The sequence below is a fragment of the Salvelinus alpinus genome, chromosome 23 (assembly GCF_045679555.1).
Source record: "Salvelinus alpinus chromosome 23, SLU_Salpinus.1, whole genome shotgun sequence".
NCBI classification, from domain to species: domain Eukaryota; kingdom Metazoa; phylum Chordata; class Actinopteri; order Salmoniformes; family Salmonidae; genus Salvelinus; species Salvelinus alpinus.
Genome location: NC_092108.1, coordinates 9,810,313 through 9,831,055, shown reverse-complemented (window position 1 = coordinate 9,831,055; position 20,743 = coordinate 9,810,313). Strand labels below are relative to the sequence as shown.

The following is a 20,743-nucleotide window of genomic DNA, read 5'->3' as shown; positions in this document are numbered from 1 at the left end:
TGAAAGCGGGGTATAACCTACCTGACCAGGTGAAAGCGGGATTTAACCTACCTGACCAGGTGAAAGCGGGATTTAACCTACCTGACCAGGTGAAAGCGGGATTTAACCTACCTGACCAGGTGAAAGCGGGGTATAACCTACCTGACCAGGTGAAAGCGGGATTTAACCTACCTGACCAGGTGAAAGAGGGGTATAACCTACCTGATCAGGTGAAAGAGGGGTATAACCTACCTGACCACGTGAAAGAGGGGTATAACCTACCTGACCAGGTGAAAGAGGGGTATAACCTACCTGACCAGGTGAAAGACCAATCTCTCCAGTGTTTTGAAGTTAGCGGAGGGAAGCTCGTCCAGTTTCTGGTAGACCGCACGAAGCCGCTCAGATTGCTCTGGCAACTCTGCACATGAAATGTCACAATGTCAAATACAGTTATTTCAAGTACTTGAGGTTCGCTTGATTTAGCTTGACTGCCTGGTGTGCAGGGTGGGCGGGGGTCTGCAGAGTTTCACTTTTGGGACTATACCATTGGCTCAATTGTAGCCTAGTGGGCAAGCTAAATGAAGCACACAAGTATTTGAAATGGATTTCACTGTCAACTCTGTACATTCAAAACATAGGTTTTTAAACCCTTTTGCTACGCTGTGACATTCAGAACAGGACCCATGAGACAGACTCACCGACGGCGTGAAGGAAGTCCTTGTAGAGGCGGTAAGTAAGGAGGGGGTCAGGCAGCTCTCTGAGCCAGCGTTTCACCAGGCCAGTCATCGTGTGGATGGAGTAGTTCTCCAGAGTCGCCGTCTCAGGGTCTGACAAAACAAAAAAAGAGATTGCACTTAATTTTACGGTAGTTTCTACCGGTACCTGCAATGCGCCGGATGATGTCATGCCATAGCTCTATGTTGTTCATGGCAGCTGGTAGGTCCTCTGTTCTGACACCAGTGTCTCGGCAGATGGTTCCCACATAATACATTCAATAGGAAAACAATGTTTTCTGGAAAAATGGACTTACTTGTCTCCAGTAGTTGGTGTAATTCCCTGGCGTGCGAGGCAGAACCAGATTTACGGTAGAGGCCCTCTGTGTACAGGCCATTCATCTCAACATGCTCCAGCATCATCAGAAGTACCATGGGGATCGGGTAGGTCTTACTGGTCAGTACACACACCTGCACCCCAAAGTGCAGACAGCCAGGTCTCCCATCGTCCTAACACACAGGATTAATCAATAGTCTTGACAAACTTTACATCACTAAGTTAACTTTACTTGTTAAAATGGAGTTAAAAATGGAGCCGGAGAAGAATGCAGACATTTACATGTCCCCAACCGGTTGTGTTTTTTGTTAGTTTATTTGCGTTTTTTGTAACTTATTTTTTTTGACTTATTGTGTACATAATGTTGCCGCTACCGTCTCTAACGACCGAAAATTACTTCTGGACATCAGGACTGCGATTACTCACCACGGACTGGCAGAATCCTTTTTTTCCATTAACGAGTCTGACGAGCCCGACGCGAACGATATACTGCTTTCTCGGGAACAGGCCCAGATCCCCGTGATTTGCGTGAAGAGGAGGCGGAGAAAAAGGGGCCAGAGGGCGGGGCTGCCTTCTGAGAATTCGTAGTCGATCGAATAAACCCCCACTTCCTTCCATTCTGCTAGCAAACGTGCAATCTTTGGAGAATAAAATAGATGACCTACGCGCAAGATTAAACTACCAACGGGACATTCGAAACTGTAATATCTTATGCTTCACGGAGTCGTGGCTGAACGACGCCACTATCAACATACAGCTGGCTGGTTATATGCTGTACCGGCAGGATAGAACAGCAGCGTCTGATAATACAAGGGGCGGCGGACTATGTATTTTTGTAAATAACAGCTGGTGCACATTATCTAAGGAATTCTCAAGCTATTGCTCGCCTGAGGGAGAGTATCTCATGATAAGCTGTAGACCACACTATCTACCTAGAGAGTTATTTGTATTTTTCATAGCTGTTACATACCACCACAGTCAGAGGCACTAAGACAGCATTGAATGAGCTGTATTCCGTCACAAGCAAACAAGAAAACGCTCACCCAGAGGTGGCGCTCCTAGTAGCCGCGGACTTTAATGCACGGTAACTTAAATCTGTTTTACCAAATTTCTAATCAGCATGTTAAATGTGCCATCGGAAGGAAAAAAACTCTGGACCACCTTTACTCCACACACAGAGACGCATACAAAGCTCTCCCTCGCCCTCCATTTGAAAAATCTGACCATAATTCTATCGTCCTGATTCCTGCTTACAACCAAAAATGAAAGCAGGAAGCACCCGTGACTAGATCAATAAAAAAGTGGTCAGATGAAGCAGATGCTAAGCTACAGGACTGTTTTGCAAGCACAGACTGGAGTATGTTCCGGGATTTCTCCGATGGTATTGAGGAGCACACCACACCAGTCATTGGCTTCATCAATAAGTGCATTGATGACGTCGTCCCCATAGTGACCGTACGTACATATCCCAACCAGAAGCCATGGATTACAGGCAACATCCGCACTGAACTAAAGGCTAGAGCTGCCGCTTACAAGGATGCCCTTCGACGAACCATCAAACAGGCAAAGCGTCAATACAGGACTGAGATTGAATCGTACTACACCGGCTCTGATGCTCGTCGGATGTAGCAGGGCTTGCAAACCATTACAGACTACAAGGGGAAGCACAGCCGAGAGCTGCCCAGTGACACGAGCCTACCAGATGAACTAAACTACTTCTATGCTCGCTTCGAGGCAAATAACACTGAAACATGCATGAGAGCACCAGCTGTTCCGTGAAGGTGTGATCACGCTTTCCGCAGCCGAAGTGAGTAAGACCTTTAAACAGGTCAACATTCACAAGGCCGCAGGGCCACACGGATTACCAGGACGTGTACAGCGAGCATGCGCTGACCAACTGCAAGTGTCTTCACTGACATTTTCAACCTCTCCCTGTTCGAGTCTGTAATATCAACATGTTTCAAGCAGACCACCATAATGCCTGTGCCCAAGAACACTAAGGTAACCGGCCTAAATGACTACTGACCCATAGCACTCACGTCTGTAGCCATGAAGTGCTTTGAAATGCTGGTCATAGCTCACATCAACACCATTATCCCAGAAATCCTAGACCCACTCCAATTTGCATACCACTCCAACAGATCCACAGATGATGCAATCTCTATTGCACTCCACACTGCCTTTTCCCACCTGGACAAAAGGAACACCTATGTGAGAATGTTATTCATTGACTACAGCTCAGCATTCAACACCATAGTGCTCTCAATGCTCATCAATAACCTAAGGAACCTGGGACTAAACACCTCCCTCTGCAACTGGATCCTGGACTTCCTGACGGGCCGCCCCCAGGTGGTGAGGGTAGGTAACAACACATCCGCTACACTGATCCTCAACACAGGGACCCCTTAGGGGTGCGTGCTCAGTCCCCTCCTGTACTCCCTGTTCATTCATGACTGCACGGCCAGGCACGACTCCAACACCATCATTAAGTTTGCCGATGACACAACAGTGTTAGGCCTGATCACCGACAACGATCAGACAGCCTATAGGGAGGAGGTCAGAGACCTGTCAGTGTGGTGCCAGGACAACAACCTCTCCCTCAACGTGATCAAGACAAAGTAGATGATTGTGGACTACAGGAAAAAGAGGACCAAGTCCGCCCCCATTCTCATCGACGGGGCTGCAGTGGAGCAGGTTGAGACCTTCAAGTTCCTTGGTGTCAAATCAAATCAAATCAATTTATATAGCCCTTCTTACATCAGCTGATATCTCAAAGATATCTGTACAGAAACCCAGCCTAAAACCCCAAACAGCAAGCAGTGCAGGTGTAGAAGCACGGTGGCTAGGAAAAACTCCCTAGAAAGGCCAAAACCTAGGAAGAAACCTAGAGAGGAACCAGGCTATGAGGGGTGGCCAGTCCTCTTCTGGCTGTGCCGGGTAGAGATTATAACAGAACATGGCCAAGATGTTCAAATGTTCATAAATGACCAGCATGGTCAAATAATAATAATCACAGTAGTTGTCGAGGGTGCAACAAGTCAGCACCTCAGGAGTAAATGTCAGTTGGCTTTTCATAGCCGATCATTAAGAGTATCTCTACCGCTCCTGCTGTCTCTAGAGAGTTGAAAACAGCAGGTCTGGGACAGGTAGCACGTGTCCACATCTCTAACAAACAACTAATATGGTCCAAGCACACCAAGACAGTCGTCAAGAGAGCACAACAAAACCTATTCCCCCTCAGGAGACTGAAAAGTCTTGGCATGGGTCCTCAGATCCTCAAAAGGTTCTACAGCTGCACCATCGAGAGCATCCTGCATGGTTGCATCACTGCCTGGTATGACAACTGCTCGGCCTCCGACCGCAAGGCACTACAGAGGGTAGTGCGAACGGCCCAGTACATCACTGGGGCCAAGCTTCCTGCCATCCAGGACCTCTATACCAGGCGGTGTCAGAGGAAGGCCCTAACAATTGTCAAAGACTCCAGCCACCCTAGTCATTGACTGTTTTCTCTGCTACCACACGGCAAGCGGTACCGGAGCGTCAAGTCTAGGTCCAAGAGGCTTCTAAACAGCTTCTACCCCCAAGCCATAAGACTCTTGAACACCTAATCAAATGGCTACCCAGAATATTTGCATTGCCCCCCCCCCCCCCCCCGTCTCTGTTGTTATCATCAATGCATAGTCACTTTAATAACTCTACCTACATGTACATATTACCTCAACTAACCGGTGCCCCTGCACATTGACCCTGTACCTGTACCCCCCTGTAAATAGTCTCGCTACTGTTATTTTACTGCTGCTCTTTAATTACTTGTTACTTTTATTTCTTATTTTTATCCGTATTTTTTTTTAAACTGCATTGTTGGTTAGGGACTCGTAAGTAAGCATTTCACTGTAAGGTATGGGTCCTGTTGTATTAGACACATGTGACTAATACAATTTGATTTGTCAGACTTAACTTGGTGAACTTGACAAACATTACTTGACAAACATTACTTGACAAACTGCTCACCAGCCTGGCACATCGAGTTGAGCAGTCGGTGATGATTTTGGAAAGGCATTTCTTGTGACATATCAATTTGCAAGCTAAACAAAAGAAGAGGAGAAAATAACACAATGATAAGATCTCGTCTAAATTCTGTTCAAATGTTCTCTTCTATATTCTAATTCTCTGTTCTAATTTTCTTCTATATTCTAATTCTCAGTTCTAATGTTCTCTTCTATATTCTAATTCTCTGTTCAAATGTTCGCGTCTATATTCTAATCATATGTTCAAATGTTCTCTTCTATATTCTAATCATATGTTCAAATGTTCTCTTCTATATTCTAATCATATGTTCAAATGTTCTCTTCTGCATTCTAATTCTCTTTTAAATGTTCTCTTCTGAACTCTAATTATATGTTCTAATGTTCTCTTCTATATTCTAATTCTCTTTTCAAATGTTCTCTTCTATATTCAAATTCTATGTTTAATGGTGAACAACAGATAGCCACTCACCGCTGCACATGTAGGCCTTCTCCATGCCCCAGATGTAGAAACCACACAGGTCACAGGACTGCCTGATGTTGACCTGGTACGTACTAAACATGTGACCTAAAGGGCTGTCGAGCTGGAAACACACAACACACATCATTCAAGCCGGACCATTGACCTGGGATGCATTGACCTGGGTTGTGACACTGATATTCTGATATTCAACTTAGTGTTGGTCGCAACGAGTCAATTCACCTTAGTGTTGGTCGCAACGAGTCAATTCAACTTAGTGTTGGTCGCAACGAGTCAATTCAACTTAGTGTTGGTCGCAACGAGCCAATTCACCTTAGTGTTGGTCGCAACGAGCCAATTCACCTTAGTGTTGGTCGCAACGAGCCAATTCAACTTAGTGTTGGTCGCAACGAGCCAATTCACCTTAGTGTTGGTCGCAACGAGCCAATTCAACTTAGTGTTGGTCGCAACGAGCCAATTCACCTTAGTGTTGGTCGCAACGAGCCAATTCAACTTAGTGTTGGTCGCAACGAGCCAATTCAACTTAGTGTTGGTCGCAACGAGCCAATTCACCTTAGTGTTGGTCGCAACGAGCCAATTCAACTTAGTGTTGGTCGCAACGAGCCAATTCACCTTAGTGTTGGTCGCAACGAGCCAATTCAACTTAGTGTTGGTCGCAACGAGCCAATTCAACTTAGTGTTGGTCGCAACGAGCCAATTCACCTTAGTGTTGGTCGCAACGAGCCAATTCAACTTAGTGTTGGTCGCAACGGGCCTATTCAACTTAGTGTTGGTCGCAACGAGCCAATTCACCTTAGTGTTGGTCGCAACGAGCCAATTCAACTTAGTGTTGGTCGCAACGAGCCAATTCAACTTAGTGATGTCATAATGAGACAATTGAACTTAGTGATGTCATAATGAGACAATTGAACTTAGATGTCATAATGAGACAATTCAACTTAGATGTCATAATGAGACAATTCAACTTAGATGTCATAATGAGACAATTCAACTTAGATGTCATAATGAGACAATTCAACTTAGATGTCATAATGAGACAATTCAACTTAGATGTCATAATGAGACAATTCAACTTAGATGTCATAATGAGACAATTCAACTTAGATGTCATAATGAGACAATTCAACTTAGTGATGTCATAACTTACACATTTTTTCTTTTTCGTCTTTGGCTTGTTCACGGTCTGCAACAAATAGAAAAGTAGATCAGACGTGGAATACATCTCCGAACCTCTTAAAATTACACCTACAACTGATGTTTTACACTTCTCAAAACTATGTGTACTGCTGCTCTGGAGCATTCAAAAAGAGTCAAAGATAAAGTCAAAGATACTGTAGGTCAAACCCAAAGATGTGTGTCTGTGACATGTCTGTGTACCTGCATGTGTGTATACAGTATCCGCGTGTGAGTGGTTGTGTGCGAGTGCCTGTGTCTGTGACATGTCTGTGTACCTGCATGTGTGTATACAGTATCCGCGTGTGAGTGGTTGTGTGCGAGTGCCTGTGTCTGTGACATGTCTGTGTACCTGCATGTGTGTATACAGTATCCGCGTGTGAGTGGATGTGTCTGACTCAGAACTACCTTGACCGGCCCAAACCCCTCTCGTTTGATCTCTCCCCGTATGAAGCCGTCCAGGATGGACTGGAACAGGTTGACCACCAGGCTGACCTCAGTCAGCTGCTTGGTGCCAGCATGACTGGACACACAGTTGTGGTAGCCCGTCATCAGGACTTTATAGCTGATATGGGGCTTCTGTTGACCAGGGGAGGGTAGAGGACAGAGTTAATGAAGGGTGTGGGGGTGTTAGGATATATACAGCACATGCCAAATGTTCACACCAGTGCTGTGCTAAAAAATAAACGCTGAGAATAAAAAATAATTGGTGCTCCAAAGTGCTTTATAAAGCACTTACCGTGTGTGTACTCCTGGCCCTAGTCAAGCTCTCTATATATACACTGTTGATTTGGCTTCATCTCTTTTTCAAGACAGTCTTCTAAACTTGAATAGTACAACATGCATACTTTATTATGAACAAACCTAAAAGCTCCATACAACCATCTCTTCTGGTGCCAAGGTCAGGAAGTAAACTCACCAAGACGGAGTACATGCCCTTTATGGTCTCTCTGAACTGCATGGTGGCTGTAAGGAAGATCCTCTCTGTGGCTGACAGCTCCTTTACCCTGGTCCTCAGATCGTTTACCTGGGAGGTATAGGAACGTACATTATTTCATAGTAGTAGTCTACTATTCAAAATAGCCTGGAATCAACTTTACAATACTCTGCAATAAGACATGTAACTGGTAACATCCGGCAACCTTTCTAAAGATGCACCAGTATGAGAGAGAGAGAGAGACAGAGAGAGTGAGACAGAGAGAGTGAGACAGAGAGAGCGAGACAGAGAGAGACACAGAGAGCGAGACACAGAGCGAGACACAGAGCGAGAGACAGAGCGAGAGACAGAGAGAGCGAGACACAGAGCGAGAGACAGAGCGAGAGACAGAGCGAGAGACAGAGAGAGCGAGACACAGAGCGAGAGACAGAGCGAGAGACAGAGCGAGAGACAGAGCGAGAGACAGAGCGAGAGACAGAGCGAGAGACAGAGCGAGAGACAGAGCGAGAGACAGAGCGAGAGACAGAGCGAGAGACAGAGCGAGAGACAGAGCGAGAGACAGAGCGAGAGACAGAGCGAGAGACAGACAGACAGAGCGAGAGACAGAGCGAGAGACAGACAGACAGAGCGAGAGACAGAGCGAGAGACAGACAGACAGAGCGAGAGACAGAGCGAGAGACAGACAGACAGAGCAAGAGACAGACAGACAGACAGACAGAGCGACAGACAGACAGAGCGAGAGACAGACAGAGCGACAGACAGACAGAGCGAGAGACAGACAGAGCGAGAGACAGACAGAGCGAGAGACAGACAGACAGAGCGAGAGACAGACAGAGCGAGAGACAGACAGACAGAGCGAGAGACAGACAGACAGACAGACAGACAGACAGACAGAGCGAGAGACAGACAGACAGACAGACAGACAGACAGAGACAGAGCGAGAGACAGACAGACAGACAGACAGACAGAGCGAGAGACAGACAGACAGACAGACAGACAGACAGAGAGACAGACAGACAGACAGACAGACAGACCGACAGACAGACAGACAGACAGACAGACAGACAGACAGACAGACAGACAGACAGACAGAGCGAGAGACAGACAGAGCGAGACAGAGCGAGAGACAGACAGAGCGAGACACAGACAGAGCGAGACAGAGCGAGACAGACAGACAGACAGAGCGAGACAGACAGACAGACAGAGCGAGACAGAGAGACAGACAGAGCGAGAGATAGACAGACAGAGCGAGAGACAGACAGACAGAGCGAGAGACAGACAGACAGAGCGAGAGACAGACAGACAGAGCGAGAGACAGACAGAGCGAGACAGAGCGAGAGACAGACAGAGAGAGAGACAGAGAGAGAGACAGAGAGAGTGACAGAGCAAGTTAGTCAGTCAAAACCTGCTCATGAAAGACCCTCTGAAGACTAAGGCTTTGGTAGCCTGAACCCAGATCAATTTGTGGTGCTTGAAAATACACAAATAGATGTAACACCAGGCTAGAGATCCTAATGAACCGGAAACAGTCCTGAGGCTGAGGTGATTCCAGGTGAGTGCCAGACAGGTATCCCACCTGGTTCCCCAGGAACTCATCCAGGTGTCGGATCTCGTCGGTGTTGGTGATCTCCCGTTCCAGAGAAGCATTCCACTGCTCGGAGACCCGCGTGGCTCGGCTGATCCTGATGGTGGCGTTACCATGGCGTCCAGTGGACAGGGAGGAGGTAGAGGTGGCTATAGGTAAGGATACGTGTGTGTTTAGACTGATAGAGAGCGGTTGAGATTATACCATTGATCACTAGATGGTAGTAGAGGAGAGACAGGATGTGAAAGGTACTAAAATAGTTTTCATCATAGCAACAGTCTAAAGGTGGACAACACAGTGAGCAGTGTCCTGTAGGGGGTGGGACTACAGTACCTCCTTTCCCAGATGGTGCATTCTCATTGGTCACCATCCCGTACGCATTTATCTGTGAGTTTTTAGTCGGCCGTTTCCTCCGAAACTTACTGAAGAAGCCAAGCCTGTGGAACACAAAAGGGTTAACATGTAACCATGACAGAGAAAACGCAGCAGCGTTTCCACACTCGGTCCATGCAAAGATGATCTATTATATTGACAAGATGTTCGAGTTACCGCTCTAACAACGGAAATATACGTCCTCAATAATGGAAGGCAAGCGAGAGGAGGCGAGATCAGCTGGGACCATTCTAGCCGATGAGAGGGTACAGTAGATACGCGTGTGAACAACAGGCATAACTAAGTCATTTCTTCCTCAAAGTTGCCAGAATGCCAGTTGCATCCACTTACATGTAACAGCCTAAACGTTACAAAAACGTATATTTGATTTAAAAATAAGCCTCACGTAATTCGACTCTCTCGTAGAACTCCATACAAAAATAATGACATACAATATCTAGTCAATTTATGGACAATAACTCCTGTGTCCCAGTTGGCTGAATGGCTGTTACCTATCAGGAGTGGTCGGCTGGGATTGGCTGGAGTCTCTGCGGGTTATGCTCTCATGTGGGAGGCTGAAACTAGCCCCGTCCGTGGAAATATCAAAAGATTTCGGAAACTGAGAGATAAAACAAAATTACTGAACATCTGAGATTGTATGACATGACACAACACAACCATGCTGGGGGCCAATCAGGTGGGCCGTTATTAACAGGTAACACGTGAGGAGTGTTGGTGCATAGAAAGGAAACTATTAAAAGGGACAGTGCAACATTTTGTCAAGGATCAGTTGAAAATGGGTTTTAGTGCAAAAATGTTGCACTATCACTTTAAGAACAGAGAAGTTTGTTTTCAGATCATCCCCTTTCACCAGCATCTATAGGGGTAGTAGCAGCACATACATCCCAGGCCCGGCAACACCAGAGTTAGTTAGTTAGCCTGCAGCAGCCACCACATCCTTAGCACAATACAGTCTTTCCTCCCCCTTCCTTCTCCCTACAGAGAGCTCTCATAGTCTCTCCCCCTTCCTTCTCCCTGCAGAGAGCTCTCATAGTCTCCCCCCCTTCCTTCTCCCTACAGAGAGCTCTCATAGTCTCTCCCCCTTCCTTCTCCCTACAGAGAGCTCTCATAGTCTCTCCCCCTTCCTTCTCCCTACAGAGAGCTCTCATAGTCTCTCCCCCTTCCTTCTCCCTACAGAGAGCTCTCATAGTCTCCCCCCCTTCCTTCTCCCTACAGAGAGCTCTCATAGTCTCTCCCACTTCCTTCTCCCTACAGAGAGCTCTCATAGTCTCTCCCCCTTCCTTCTCCCTACAGAGAGCTCTCATAGTCTCTCCCCCTTCCTTCTCCCTACAGAGAGCTGTCAGTCTCTCCTCCCCCTTCAGAGAGCTCAACAGACTCAACAGCAGCAGCAACAACAACTACAGAGCTAGCCCCAACTATCTTTGGGCTACTAGTGCTGGAATGTAAAGTATACACAGATTGACTGACATTGTCTCAACATTGTGACAAGAGAAAAAAAAAAGTCAGAAAGAGAGACCCATCCAGCCACTGTGCGTGTTTAGATGGCAACCTGGCAGGAGATGGTTGTGACTGGCCACTGTGCGTGTTTAGATGGCAACCTGGCAGGAGATGGTTGTGACTGGCCACTGTGCGTGTTTAGATGGCAACCTGGCAGGAGATGGTTGTGACTGGCCACTGTGCGTGTTTAGATGGCAACCTGGCAGGAGATGGTTGTGACTGGCCACTGTGCGTGTTTAGATGGCAACCTGGCAGGAGATGGTTGTGACTGGCCACTGTTCTGTTTCTCTGGTCTGCAGGAGAGCAGCATGCAGTTGTAGAAGTAGGTGCTTGCAGAGTGCAGGATACTGCAGACCCATTCAGCTGCAGTGGTGACAGGATATGTCTGTATAGACATACACAAACCCTGCACAGGAACAGAGTCAGTCACAGTGACAGTGTGCCAGGGCCCGTAGTAGTATTCCATAGACTCAGGCCGGTTGGACCCTGGACCCGGGGTTACGAGGATGGACGTTGACTGCTGATTGGCTGGACTGGCCCATCCCATTGAGGGGAAGGAGGTAACTCCAAAAACGAATTATCCTGAAAATCCCCAAGGTTAAACATCAACACGTTGTGGACGGAGGCTAACCCCTGATTGTGATTGGGTTGCTTGAGGTAGAGCACCTTGACCTATGATGGTCAAGAGAAGTCAAGAAGCACGGATGAAGTAAGGTGAGGGACAGAGATCCCTCACTGTCACAGGGCTGTGCTCAGTAGGAACAAAACAGGAAAAATATTTTGAAAGAAACGCAGGTAGCCTGGTCAACTGCCAATAAGAATGTTTGTTTTCTGAAGAGTGGGATCTATCCATCCTACTGACCAGCTGAAGAGTGGGATCTATCCATCCTACTGACCAGCTGAAGAGTGGGATCTATCCATCCTACTGACTAGCTGAAGAGTGGGATCTATCCATCCTACTGACCAGCTGAAGAGTGGGATCTATCCATCCTACTGACTAGCTGAAGAGTGGGATCTATCCATCCTACTGACCAGCTGAAGAGTGGGATCTATCCATCCTACGGACTAGCCGAAGAGTGGGATCTATCCATCCTACTGACCGGCTGAAGAGTGGGATCTATCCATCCTACTGACCGGCTGAAGAGTGGGATCTATCCATCCTACTGACGGGCCGAAGAGTGGGATCTATCCATCCTACTGACCGGCTGAAGAGTGGGATCTATCCATCCTACTGACCGGCTGAAGAGTGGGATCTATCCATCCTACGGACTAGCTGAAGAGTGGGATCTATCCATCCTACTGACCAGCTGAAGAGTGGGATCTATCCATCCTACTGACCAGCTGAAGAATGGGATCTATCCATCCTACTGACCAGCCGAAGAGTGGGATCTATCCATCCTACTGACCGGCCCGAAGAGTGGGATCTATCCATCCTACTGACCAGCTGAAGAGTGGGATCTATCCATCCTACTGACCAGCTGAAGAGTGGGATCTATCCATCCATGGGTGTGTCAACATCAGTAGCATGTTTAGACATAACACTTCACATACAGTAGCCCTTTACGTAGCATCTTAGCTCTCTGTGTAGGTGTGAAATGTAATGTAGCAGCACCTCAGTTGTAGAGATGTGATATCTAGAGATGTGAGATGTGAGTTGTAGAGATGTGCTATGCCATGTTGTGGTCTTAGGTCTCTCTTTACGCAGTGTTGTGGTGTGTCTGTTTACGCCATGTTGTGGTCTTAGGTCTCTCTTTACGCAGTGTTGTGGTGTCTCTCTTTACGCAGTGTTGTGGTGTCTCTCTTTACGCAGTGTTGTGGTGTCTCTCTTTACGCTGTGTTGTGGTGTCTCTCTTTACGCAGTGTTGTGGTGTCTCTCTTTACGCCGTGTTGTGGTGTCTCTCTTTACGCCGTGTTGTGGTGTCTCTCTTTACGCCATGTTGTGGTCTTAGGTCTGTCTTTACGCAGTGTTGTGGTGTGTCTGTTTACACCGTGTTGTGGTGTCTCTCTTTACGCTGTGTTGTGGAGTCTCTCTTTACGCCGTGTTGTGGTGTCTCTCTTTACGCCGTGTTGTGGTGTCTCTCTTTATGCCGTGTTGTGGTGTCTCTCTTTACGCCGTGTTGTGGTGTCTCGCTTTACGCCGTGTTGTGGTGTCTCTCTGTACGCCGTGTTGTGGTGTCTCTCTGTACGCCGTGTTGTGGTGTCTCTCTGTACGCCGTGTTGTGGTGTCTCTCTTTACGCCGTGTTGTGGTGTCTCTCTTTACGCCGTGTTGTGGTGTCTCGCTTTACGCCGTGTTGTGGTGTCTCTCTTTACGCCGTGTTGTGGTGTCTCTCTTTACGCCGTGTTGTGGTGTCTCTCTTTACGCCGTGTTGTGGTGTCTCTCTTTACGCCGTGTTGTGGTGTCTCTCTTTACGCCGTGTTGTGGTGTCTCGCTTTACGCCGTGTTGTGGTGTCTCGCTTTACGCCGTGTTGTGGTGTCTCTCTTTACGCAGTGTTGTGGTGTCTCTCTGTACGCCGTGTTGTGGTGTCTCTCTGTACGCCGTGTTGTGGTGTCTCTCTTTACGCCGTGTTGTGGTGTCTCGCTTTACGCCGTGGTGTCTCTCTTTACGCCGTGTTGTGGTGTCTCTCTTTACGCCGTGGTGTCTCTCTTTACGCAGTGTTGTGGTGTCTCTCTTTACGCCGTGTTGTGGTGTCTCTCTTTACGCCGTGTTGTGGTGTCTCGCTTTACGCCGTGTTGTGGTGTCTCTCTGTACGCCGTGTTGTGGTGTCTCTCTTTATGCCGTGTTGTGGTGTCTCTCTTTACGCCGTGTTGTGGTGTCTCTCTTTACGCCGTGTTGTGGTGTCTCTCTTTACGCCGTGTTGTGGTGTCTCTCTTTACGCCGTGTTGTGGTGTCTCTCTTTACGCCGTGTTGTGGTGTCTCTCTTTACGCCGTGTTGTGGTGTCTCTCTTTACGCCGTGTTGTGGTGTCTCGCTTTACGCCGTGTTGTGGTGTCTCGCTTTACGCCGTGTTGTGGTGTCTCTCTTTACGCAGTGTTGTGGTGTCTCTCTGTACGCCGTGTTGTGGTGTCTCTCTGTACGCCGTGTTGTGGTGTCTCTCTTTACGCCGTGTTGTGGTGTCTCGCTTTACGCCGTGTTGTCTCTCTTTACGCCGTGTTGTGGTGTCTCTCTTTACGCCGTGGTGTCTCTCTTTACGCCGTGTTGTGGTGTCTCTCTTTATGCCGTGTTGTGGTGTCTCTCTTTACGCCGTGTTGTGGTGTCTCGCTTTACGCCGTGTTGTGGTGTCTCTCTGTACGCCGTGTTGTGGTGTCTCTCTGTACGCCGTGTTGTGGTGTCTCTCTGTACGCCGTGTTGTGGTGTCTCTCTTTACGTCGTGTTGTGGTGTCTCTCTTTACGCCGTGTTGTGGTGTCTCGCTTTACGCCGTGTTGTGGTGTCTCGCTTTACGCCGTGTTGTGGTGTCTCGCTTTACGCCGTGTTGTGGTGTCTCTCTTTACGCCGTGTTGTGGTGTCTCTCTTTACGCCGTGTTGTGGTGTCTCTCTTTACGCCGTGTTGTGGTGTCTCTCTTTACGCCGTGTTGTGGTGTCTCTCTTTACGCCGTGTTGTGGTGTCTCTCTTTACGCCGTGTTGTGGTGTCTCTCTTTACGCCGTGTTGTGGTGTCTCTCTTTACGCCGTGTTGTGGTGTCTCTCTTTACGCCGTGTTGTGGTGTCTCTCTTTACGCCGTGTTGTGGTGTCTCTCTTTATGCCGTGTTGTGGTGTCTCTCTTTACGCCGTGTTGTGGTGTCTCTCTTTACGCCGTGTTGTGGTGTCTCTCTTTACGCCGTGTTGTGGTGTCTCTCTTTACGCCGTGTTGTGGTGTCTCTCTTTACGCCGTGTTGTGGTGTCTATCTTTACGCAGTGTTGTGGTGTCTCTCTTTACGCCGTGTTGTGGTGTCTCTCTTTACGCAGTGTGGTGTCTCTTGTCGTGATGTGTGTTTTGTCCTACATTTTTGTGCTATGTGATATGCAGAGATGCGACATGTATTGACGTAATAGTGTAACGGGAGTAGAGTTATGACAGTATGAGAAAACAGTACCTCAGAATGAGAAAACAGTACCTCAGAATGAGAAAACAGTACCTCAGAATGAGAAAACAGTACCTCAGAATGAGAAAACAGTACCTCAGAATGAGAAAACAGTACTTCAGAATGAGAAAACAGTACCTCAGAAGGAGAAAACAGTACCTCAGAAGGAGAAAACAGTACCTCAGAATGAGAAAACAGTACTTCAGAATGAGAAAACAGTACCTCAGAAGGAGAAAACAGTACCTCAGAAGGAGAAAACAGTACCTCAGAATGAGAAAACAGTACTTCAGAATGAGAAAACAGTACCTCAGAATGAGAAAACAGTACTTCAGAATGAGAAAACATTACCTCAGAAGGAGAAAACAGTACCTCAGAAGGAGAAAACAGTACCTCAATGGCGAAGGGAGAGCTGTCTGACACCGACCCAGAGTTCCTGAGTTTTCAGAGAGAAATGTGAACTGTAAACTCTTTGTTAGAATTCAAGTAATATCTATAAGATATTGATGAAAGATACAATCAGAGAATGGGGAAACTCAGTGGCCAGTTTATTAGGTACACCACCCATTCACGAAAATGGTTCGCTCCTACAGACAGTCAGTCACGTGGCCGTGGCTTGCTATATAAAGCAGGCAGACAGGCATAGAAGCTTTCATGTTACTGTTCAATTTGAATGTTAGAATGGGCAAAACGAGTGACCTAGGCGACATTGAGCGTGGTATGATCGTCAGTGCCAGGAGCACCGGTTCCAGTATCTCAGAAACGTCCGGCCTCCTGGGCTTTTCACACACGACAGTGTCTAGGGTTTACCAAGAATGGTGCGACAAACAAAAACCATCCAGTCATGCGAAGTCCTGTGGGCGAAAACAGCTCGTTGATGAGAGGTCAAAAGAGAATAGCAAGAATCGTTCAAGCTAACAGGCGGGCCACAAACAGGCAAATAATGGCGCAGTACAACAGTGGTGTGCAGAACTATATCTCGGAACTCACAACTTGTCGGTCCTTGTCACAGATTGGCTGTTTGCAGCAGACGACCTCACCGGGGTTCCACACCTGTCAGATAAAAACAACAAGAAGCTGCTCCAGTGGGCATGACATCATCAACACTGGACAATTCAGGAGTGGAAAAACATTGCCCGGTCCGACAAATCCCAGTTCCTGTTGCGTCATGCTGATGGCAGAGTCAGGATTTGGCGTAAGCAGCATGAGTCCATGACCACATCCTGCCTGGTGTCAACGGTACCGTCTGGTGTTGTAATGGTGTGGGGAATGTTTCCATGGCACACGTTAGGTCCCTTGATACCAATTGAGCAACAATTCAGGCTGTTCTGGAGGCAAAGGGGGGTCCGACCCGGTACTAGTTGGGTGTAGCTAATAAACTGGTCACTGAGTGTATATCGGGCTACTGATTCAAGATGATATCGAGAGGACATTGAAAAGGTCCTAACAGGTACAGTTGAGAGAAGTACTAAGACATGACATAACCAGTGACGTAGTGGTAAGAAAACAGGTGGGTAAACGCTGATCGCCGTTCGCGGTGAATAAAGCACCGCTCGCTCTTCTGGCAAAGCCTTTTTCCGCAAAAGCTGGGTAAACATTTTTTTTAAAGTACGTAAATCACATTTACTCATTCTACTACACCACTGGGCATATCATTATCGTAACATGACATATCATTATCGTAACATGACATGTCATTATCGTAACATATCATTATCGTAACATGACATGTAATTATCGTAACATGACATATCATTATCGTAACATGACATATCATTATCGTAACATGACATATCATTATCGTAACATGACATATCATTATCGTAACATGTCATATCATTATCGTAACATAACGATAAAAAAATTATCGAAACATGACATAACATACCGCAGCAACCCCTCCATATTCCTGGGGCGCTGGACCTCATGGCGGGAGTCTTCCTGGTGTCCTCCCTCCCTCCTGCTCACATTCCATCCCTCAGCACGCTCCTTACTGTCCTCCAAGGTGGAGCAGCCCTTCAGTGAGCCTGTGTGGTGGGAGGGTCTGGTTGACTCTCCCTCTCCATCCCTGTTAAAAAACATCAGATGTATTTTTATAGTGATTTTCCACCTAGCAAAGCACTTTACATTGTATAATAATACATGTTCATACCACTTTTCCGGCAGGTGCTCAAAGCTCTTCACATTTAAGCAGTAAGACCCAAGGGGGTGTGGTATATGGCCAATATACCACGGCTAAGGGCCGATCTTAGCACGACGCAACGAGGAGTGCCATGGTATATTGGCCATATAACACAAACCCCTGAGGTGCCTTATTGCTATTATAAACTGGTTACCAACGTAATTAGAGTAAAAATAAATGTTTTGTCATACCCGTGGTATACGGTCTGATATACCATGGCTGTCAGCCAATCAGCATTCAGTTTAAATTGTGTAATAATATAATTGATATACCACTTTTCCAGCAGGTGCTCAAAGCTCTTTACATTGTATTGGTGGTGGGGATGAGAGCTCACTCATCCTCTACCAATATGTAGCCGACACCGACAATGATGCCATGGCATGAGGAATGGGGTGAGCGGGAGAGAGGTGAGGAATAGGAGTGAAACATACAGTACCTGCCAGCCTTGGCGTCTAGCGGGAAGGAGAGAGGTCTGTTGAGGGGAGGTGGAGAGCCTCTTCCCTCTCTCTTCTCCGTCTCTGTGTTCCTCTGGGCGGCCTTCTGTCCATTGACTTCTGGGCTCGTCTCGGGGCTTCTGTTGGGACCGTGTTCCTCACTGTGCTGCCTCCTCCTCAGCTCCGTCCTCTCCAGGCTTCTCTGGTGCTGGGTTTGGTACTGAGGCTTGGACTGCGTTTTGGGAGGGAGCTGAGAAGGCGTGGTGGGCTTCTCTCCCTCAGCCTTGGTGCTAGAAGTAGGGTCAGACATTTGTCCTGGTCAGTTAAAAAAACTTAGGGCCCTGAAGTTTCTACAACTTTTTTTTAAAATGTTTTTTTTATTTAATTTTTTTGATCCCCTTTTCTCCCCAATTTTCGTGGTATCCAATCGCTAGTAATTACTATCTTGTCTCATCGCTACAACTCCCGTACGGGCTCGGGAGAGACGAAGGTCGAAAGCCATGCGTCCTCCGAAGCACAACCCAACCAAGCTTCTTAACCACTGCTTTTTAACACAGCGCGCCTCCAAGCCAGCCGCACCAATGTGTCGGAGGAAACACCGTGCACCTGGCCCCCTCGGTTAGCGCGCACTGCGCCCGGCCCGCCACAGGAGTCGCTAGAGCGCGATGAGACAAGGATATCCCTACCGGCCAAACCCTCCCCTAACCCGGACGACGCTATGCCAATTGTGCGTCGCCCCACGGACCTCCCGGTCGCGGCCGGCTGCGACAGAGCCTGGGCGCGAACCCAGAGACTCTGGTGGCGCAGCTAGCACTGCGATGCAGTGCCCTAGACCACTGCGCCACCCGGGAGGCAGTTTCTACAACTTTTATTGTCCATTAGTAAGTTAGAAAAATACATAAAGTCTTAGTACCTGTTTGGACCTTGTCTGTTCCTGATCAGTGCCTGCATTTTCTTGACGCTGTTCCTCATTCTCAAGTAGTCTGTCCTCTCCTGAGAACCTCTCCATGCCGCCTGGATCACTGTGGCCGCAAGGTACCTGTTGTCCGCTCGGAACGCCAGCCAACATCGCTACAGGAGAAGATGAGATCAACTTTATTGTCTCTGTGGGGAAATTCAGCTAGGACACAATAGCTGCACCATTGTACAAAAAACATGAATCTTACCCGATCACACAGGGACATAACCCAGGGAGAATTTATCATACAGCGCTCTCTGGAAATACCCAAATACAATACTATTTTACAAGACCTGGGATAGGCCCTGTACACATTGTTGTGGTTTAAAGCAATAGCTACCTGTATGGTCATGGTTTCCATAGCTACCTGTATGACCACGGTTTCCATAGCTACATGTATGACCACGGTTTCCATAGCTACCTGTATGACCACGGTTTCCATAGCTACCTGTATGACCACGGTTTCCATAGCTACCTGTATGATCACGGTTTCCATAGCTACCTGTATGATCACGGTTTCCGTAGCTACCTATATGATCACGGTTTCCGTATCTACCTGCATGACCACGGTTTCTACCATAGCTACCTGTACGACCGCGGTTTCCATAGCTACCTGTATGACCACGGTTTCCATAGCTACCTGTATGATCACGGTTTCCATAGCTACCTGTATGATCACAGTTTCCGTAACTACCTATATGATCACGGTTTCCGTAGCTACCTGCATGACCACGGTTTCCTTAGCTACCTGTATGACCATGGTCTCCGTAGCTACCTGTATGATCATGGTTTTCATAGCTGCCTGTATGATCATGGTTTCTACCATAGCTACCTGTATGATCATGGTTTCTATAACTACATGTATGATCATGGTTTCTGCCATAGCTACCTGTATGATCATGGTTTCTTCCATAGATACCTGTATGATCATGGTTTCCATAGCTACCTGTATGACCACGGTTTCTGCCATAGCTACCTGTATGATCATGGTTTCTATAACTACATGTATGATCATGGTTTCTGCCATAGCTACCTGTATGATCATGGTTTCTGCCATAGCTACCTGTATGATCATGGTTTCTATAACTACATGTATGATAATGGTTTCTATAACTAAATGTATGATCATGGTTTCCATAGTTACCTGTATGACCATGGTTTCCATAGCTACATGGATGATCATGGTCTCTACCATATAGGTACCAACCTGTATTCGGATGGCAGCATCTTTCTTGCAGAGGAAGTGCCTCCTGATCAGACAGGCCCTGAACCAACGCTGGAGGATGACGATGTGACGCATTACTTCCTTGTTCAGGGTGTCCTGCAGATGCTGCCTCTCCCTCTCCTTTAGGAAGACCTGGGGGAGGGATGAAGACATTTACACTGGACTCGTTTCCCTTTTACTGTTGGATTTTTAAAACATTTTATTTAGTCCTCCTTGGCTACTTGAATGTTGTTATGTTGTTGTGATGTCGTGGTGATGATGTCGTCATTTGGGATATGTAAAGTACTTTCCGTTCTTGAAAAGTGCTATACAAATAAAATGCATCTATTTAGTATTAGTGTTACGATGTTTTTATATTGGGGCCAAGAAGTGTTACCTTAGTTTTCCCAATCTGGTATGTGCTCTGTCCCAGGCCCACCGTCTGCAGCAGGTTAGCTATGTCCTTCGGTGCCGTGGTGGCTTCTTTAGGCAGCAACACCTTAAACCTCTCTAGGAACTCCTACATCAACACACAATCAATCACTGCATATAATATGACCATCTGTTATCAAAATGACTCAATAAACAATAAGCATTACCTTTGACAATCAGAGTTTGCTTTTATCCACACTTAATGTCCAGCTTTCTAAACCTCAAAAAGTGTTTTGTTTTAGAGAACGGCAGCGGCATGAGAGATCTGATGGCTTTAGTATCTGTGCTTATTTCGTGGTTCGGTACCGTTCCATGTATTAGGTCAGATTTAGACGTTTGCTCGTTCATTTGTACA

The 20,743-nt window shown here is 47.1% G+C and overlaps 1 protein-coding gene across 5 annotated transcripts in view; it reads right to left on the bottom strand.

Moving 5' to 3' along the window:
- Positions 1–20,743, bottom strand: part of LOC139550190 (unconventional myosin-IXb-like) — a 97,544-nt gene that overhangs the window by 13,867 nt on the left and 62,934 nt on the right. For 2 of the 5 annotated variants that reach the window (XM_071360895.1, XM_071360890.1), the window contains exons 20-37: positions 20,354–20,476; positions 19,960–20,109; positions 18,708–18,865; positions 17,797–18,084; positions 17,067–17,246; positions 16,169–16,231; positions 15,551–15,614; positions 10,115–10,221; positions 9,564–9,667; positions 9,222–9,379; positions 7,628–7,735; positions 7,117–7,287; positions 6,683–6,718; positions 5,527–5,638; positions 5,041–5,114; positions 1,010–1,202; positions 678–806; positions 292–397 (exon numbers count right to left, since the gene is read on the bottom strand). In XM_071360895.1, coding sequence (XP_071216996.1) covers positions 292–397; positions 678–806; positions 1,010–1,202; positions 5,041–5,114; positions 5,527–5,638; positions 6,683–6,718; positions 7,117–7,287; positions 7,628–7,735; positions 9,222–9,379; positions 9,564–9,667; positions 10,115–10,221; positions 15,551–15,614; positions 16,169–16,231; positions 17,067–17,246; positions 17,797–18,084; positions 18,708–18,865; positions 19,960–20,109; positions 20,354–20,476 — 2,324 coding nt within the window. The remainder of the gene's footprint in view (positions 1–291; positions 398–677; positions 807–1,009; positions 1,203–5,040; positions 5,115–5,526; positions 5,639–6,682; positions 6,719–7,116; positions 7,288–7,627; positions 7,736–9,221; positions 9,380–9,563; positions 9,668–10,114; positions 10,222–15,550; positions 15,615–16,168; positions 16,232–17,066; positions 17,247–17,796; positions 18,085–18,707; positions 18,866–19,959; positions 20,110–20,353; positions 20,477–20,743) is intronic. The other 3 variants (XM_071360891.1, XM_071360892.1, XM_071360893.1) reach the window with 3 other exon arrangements.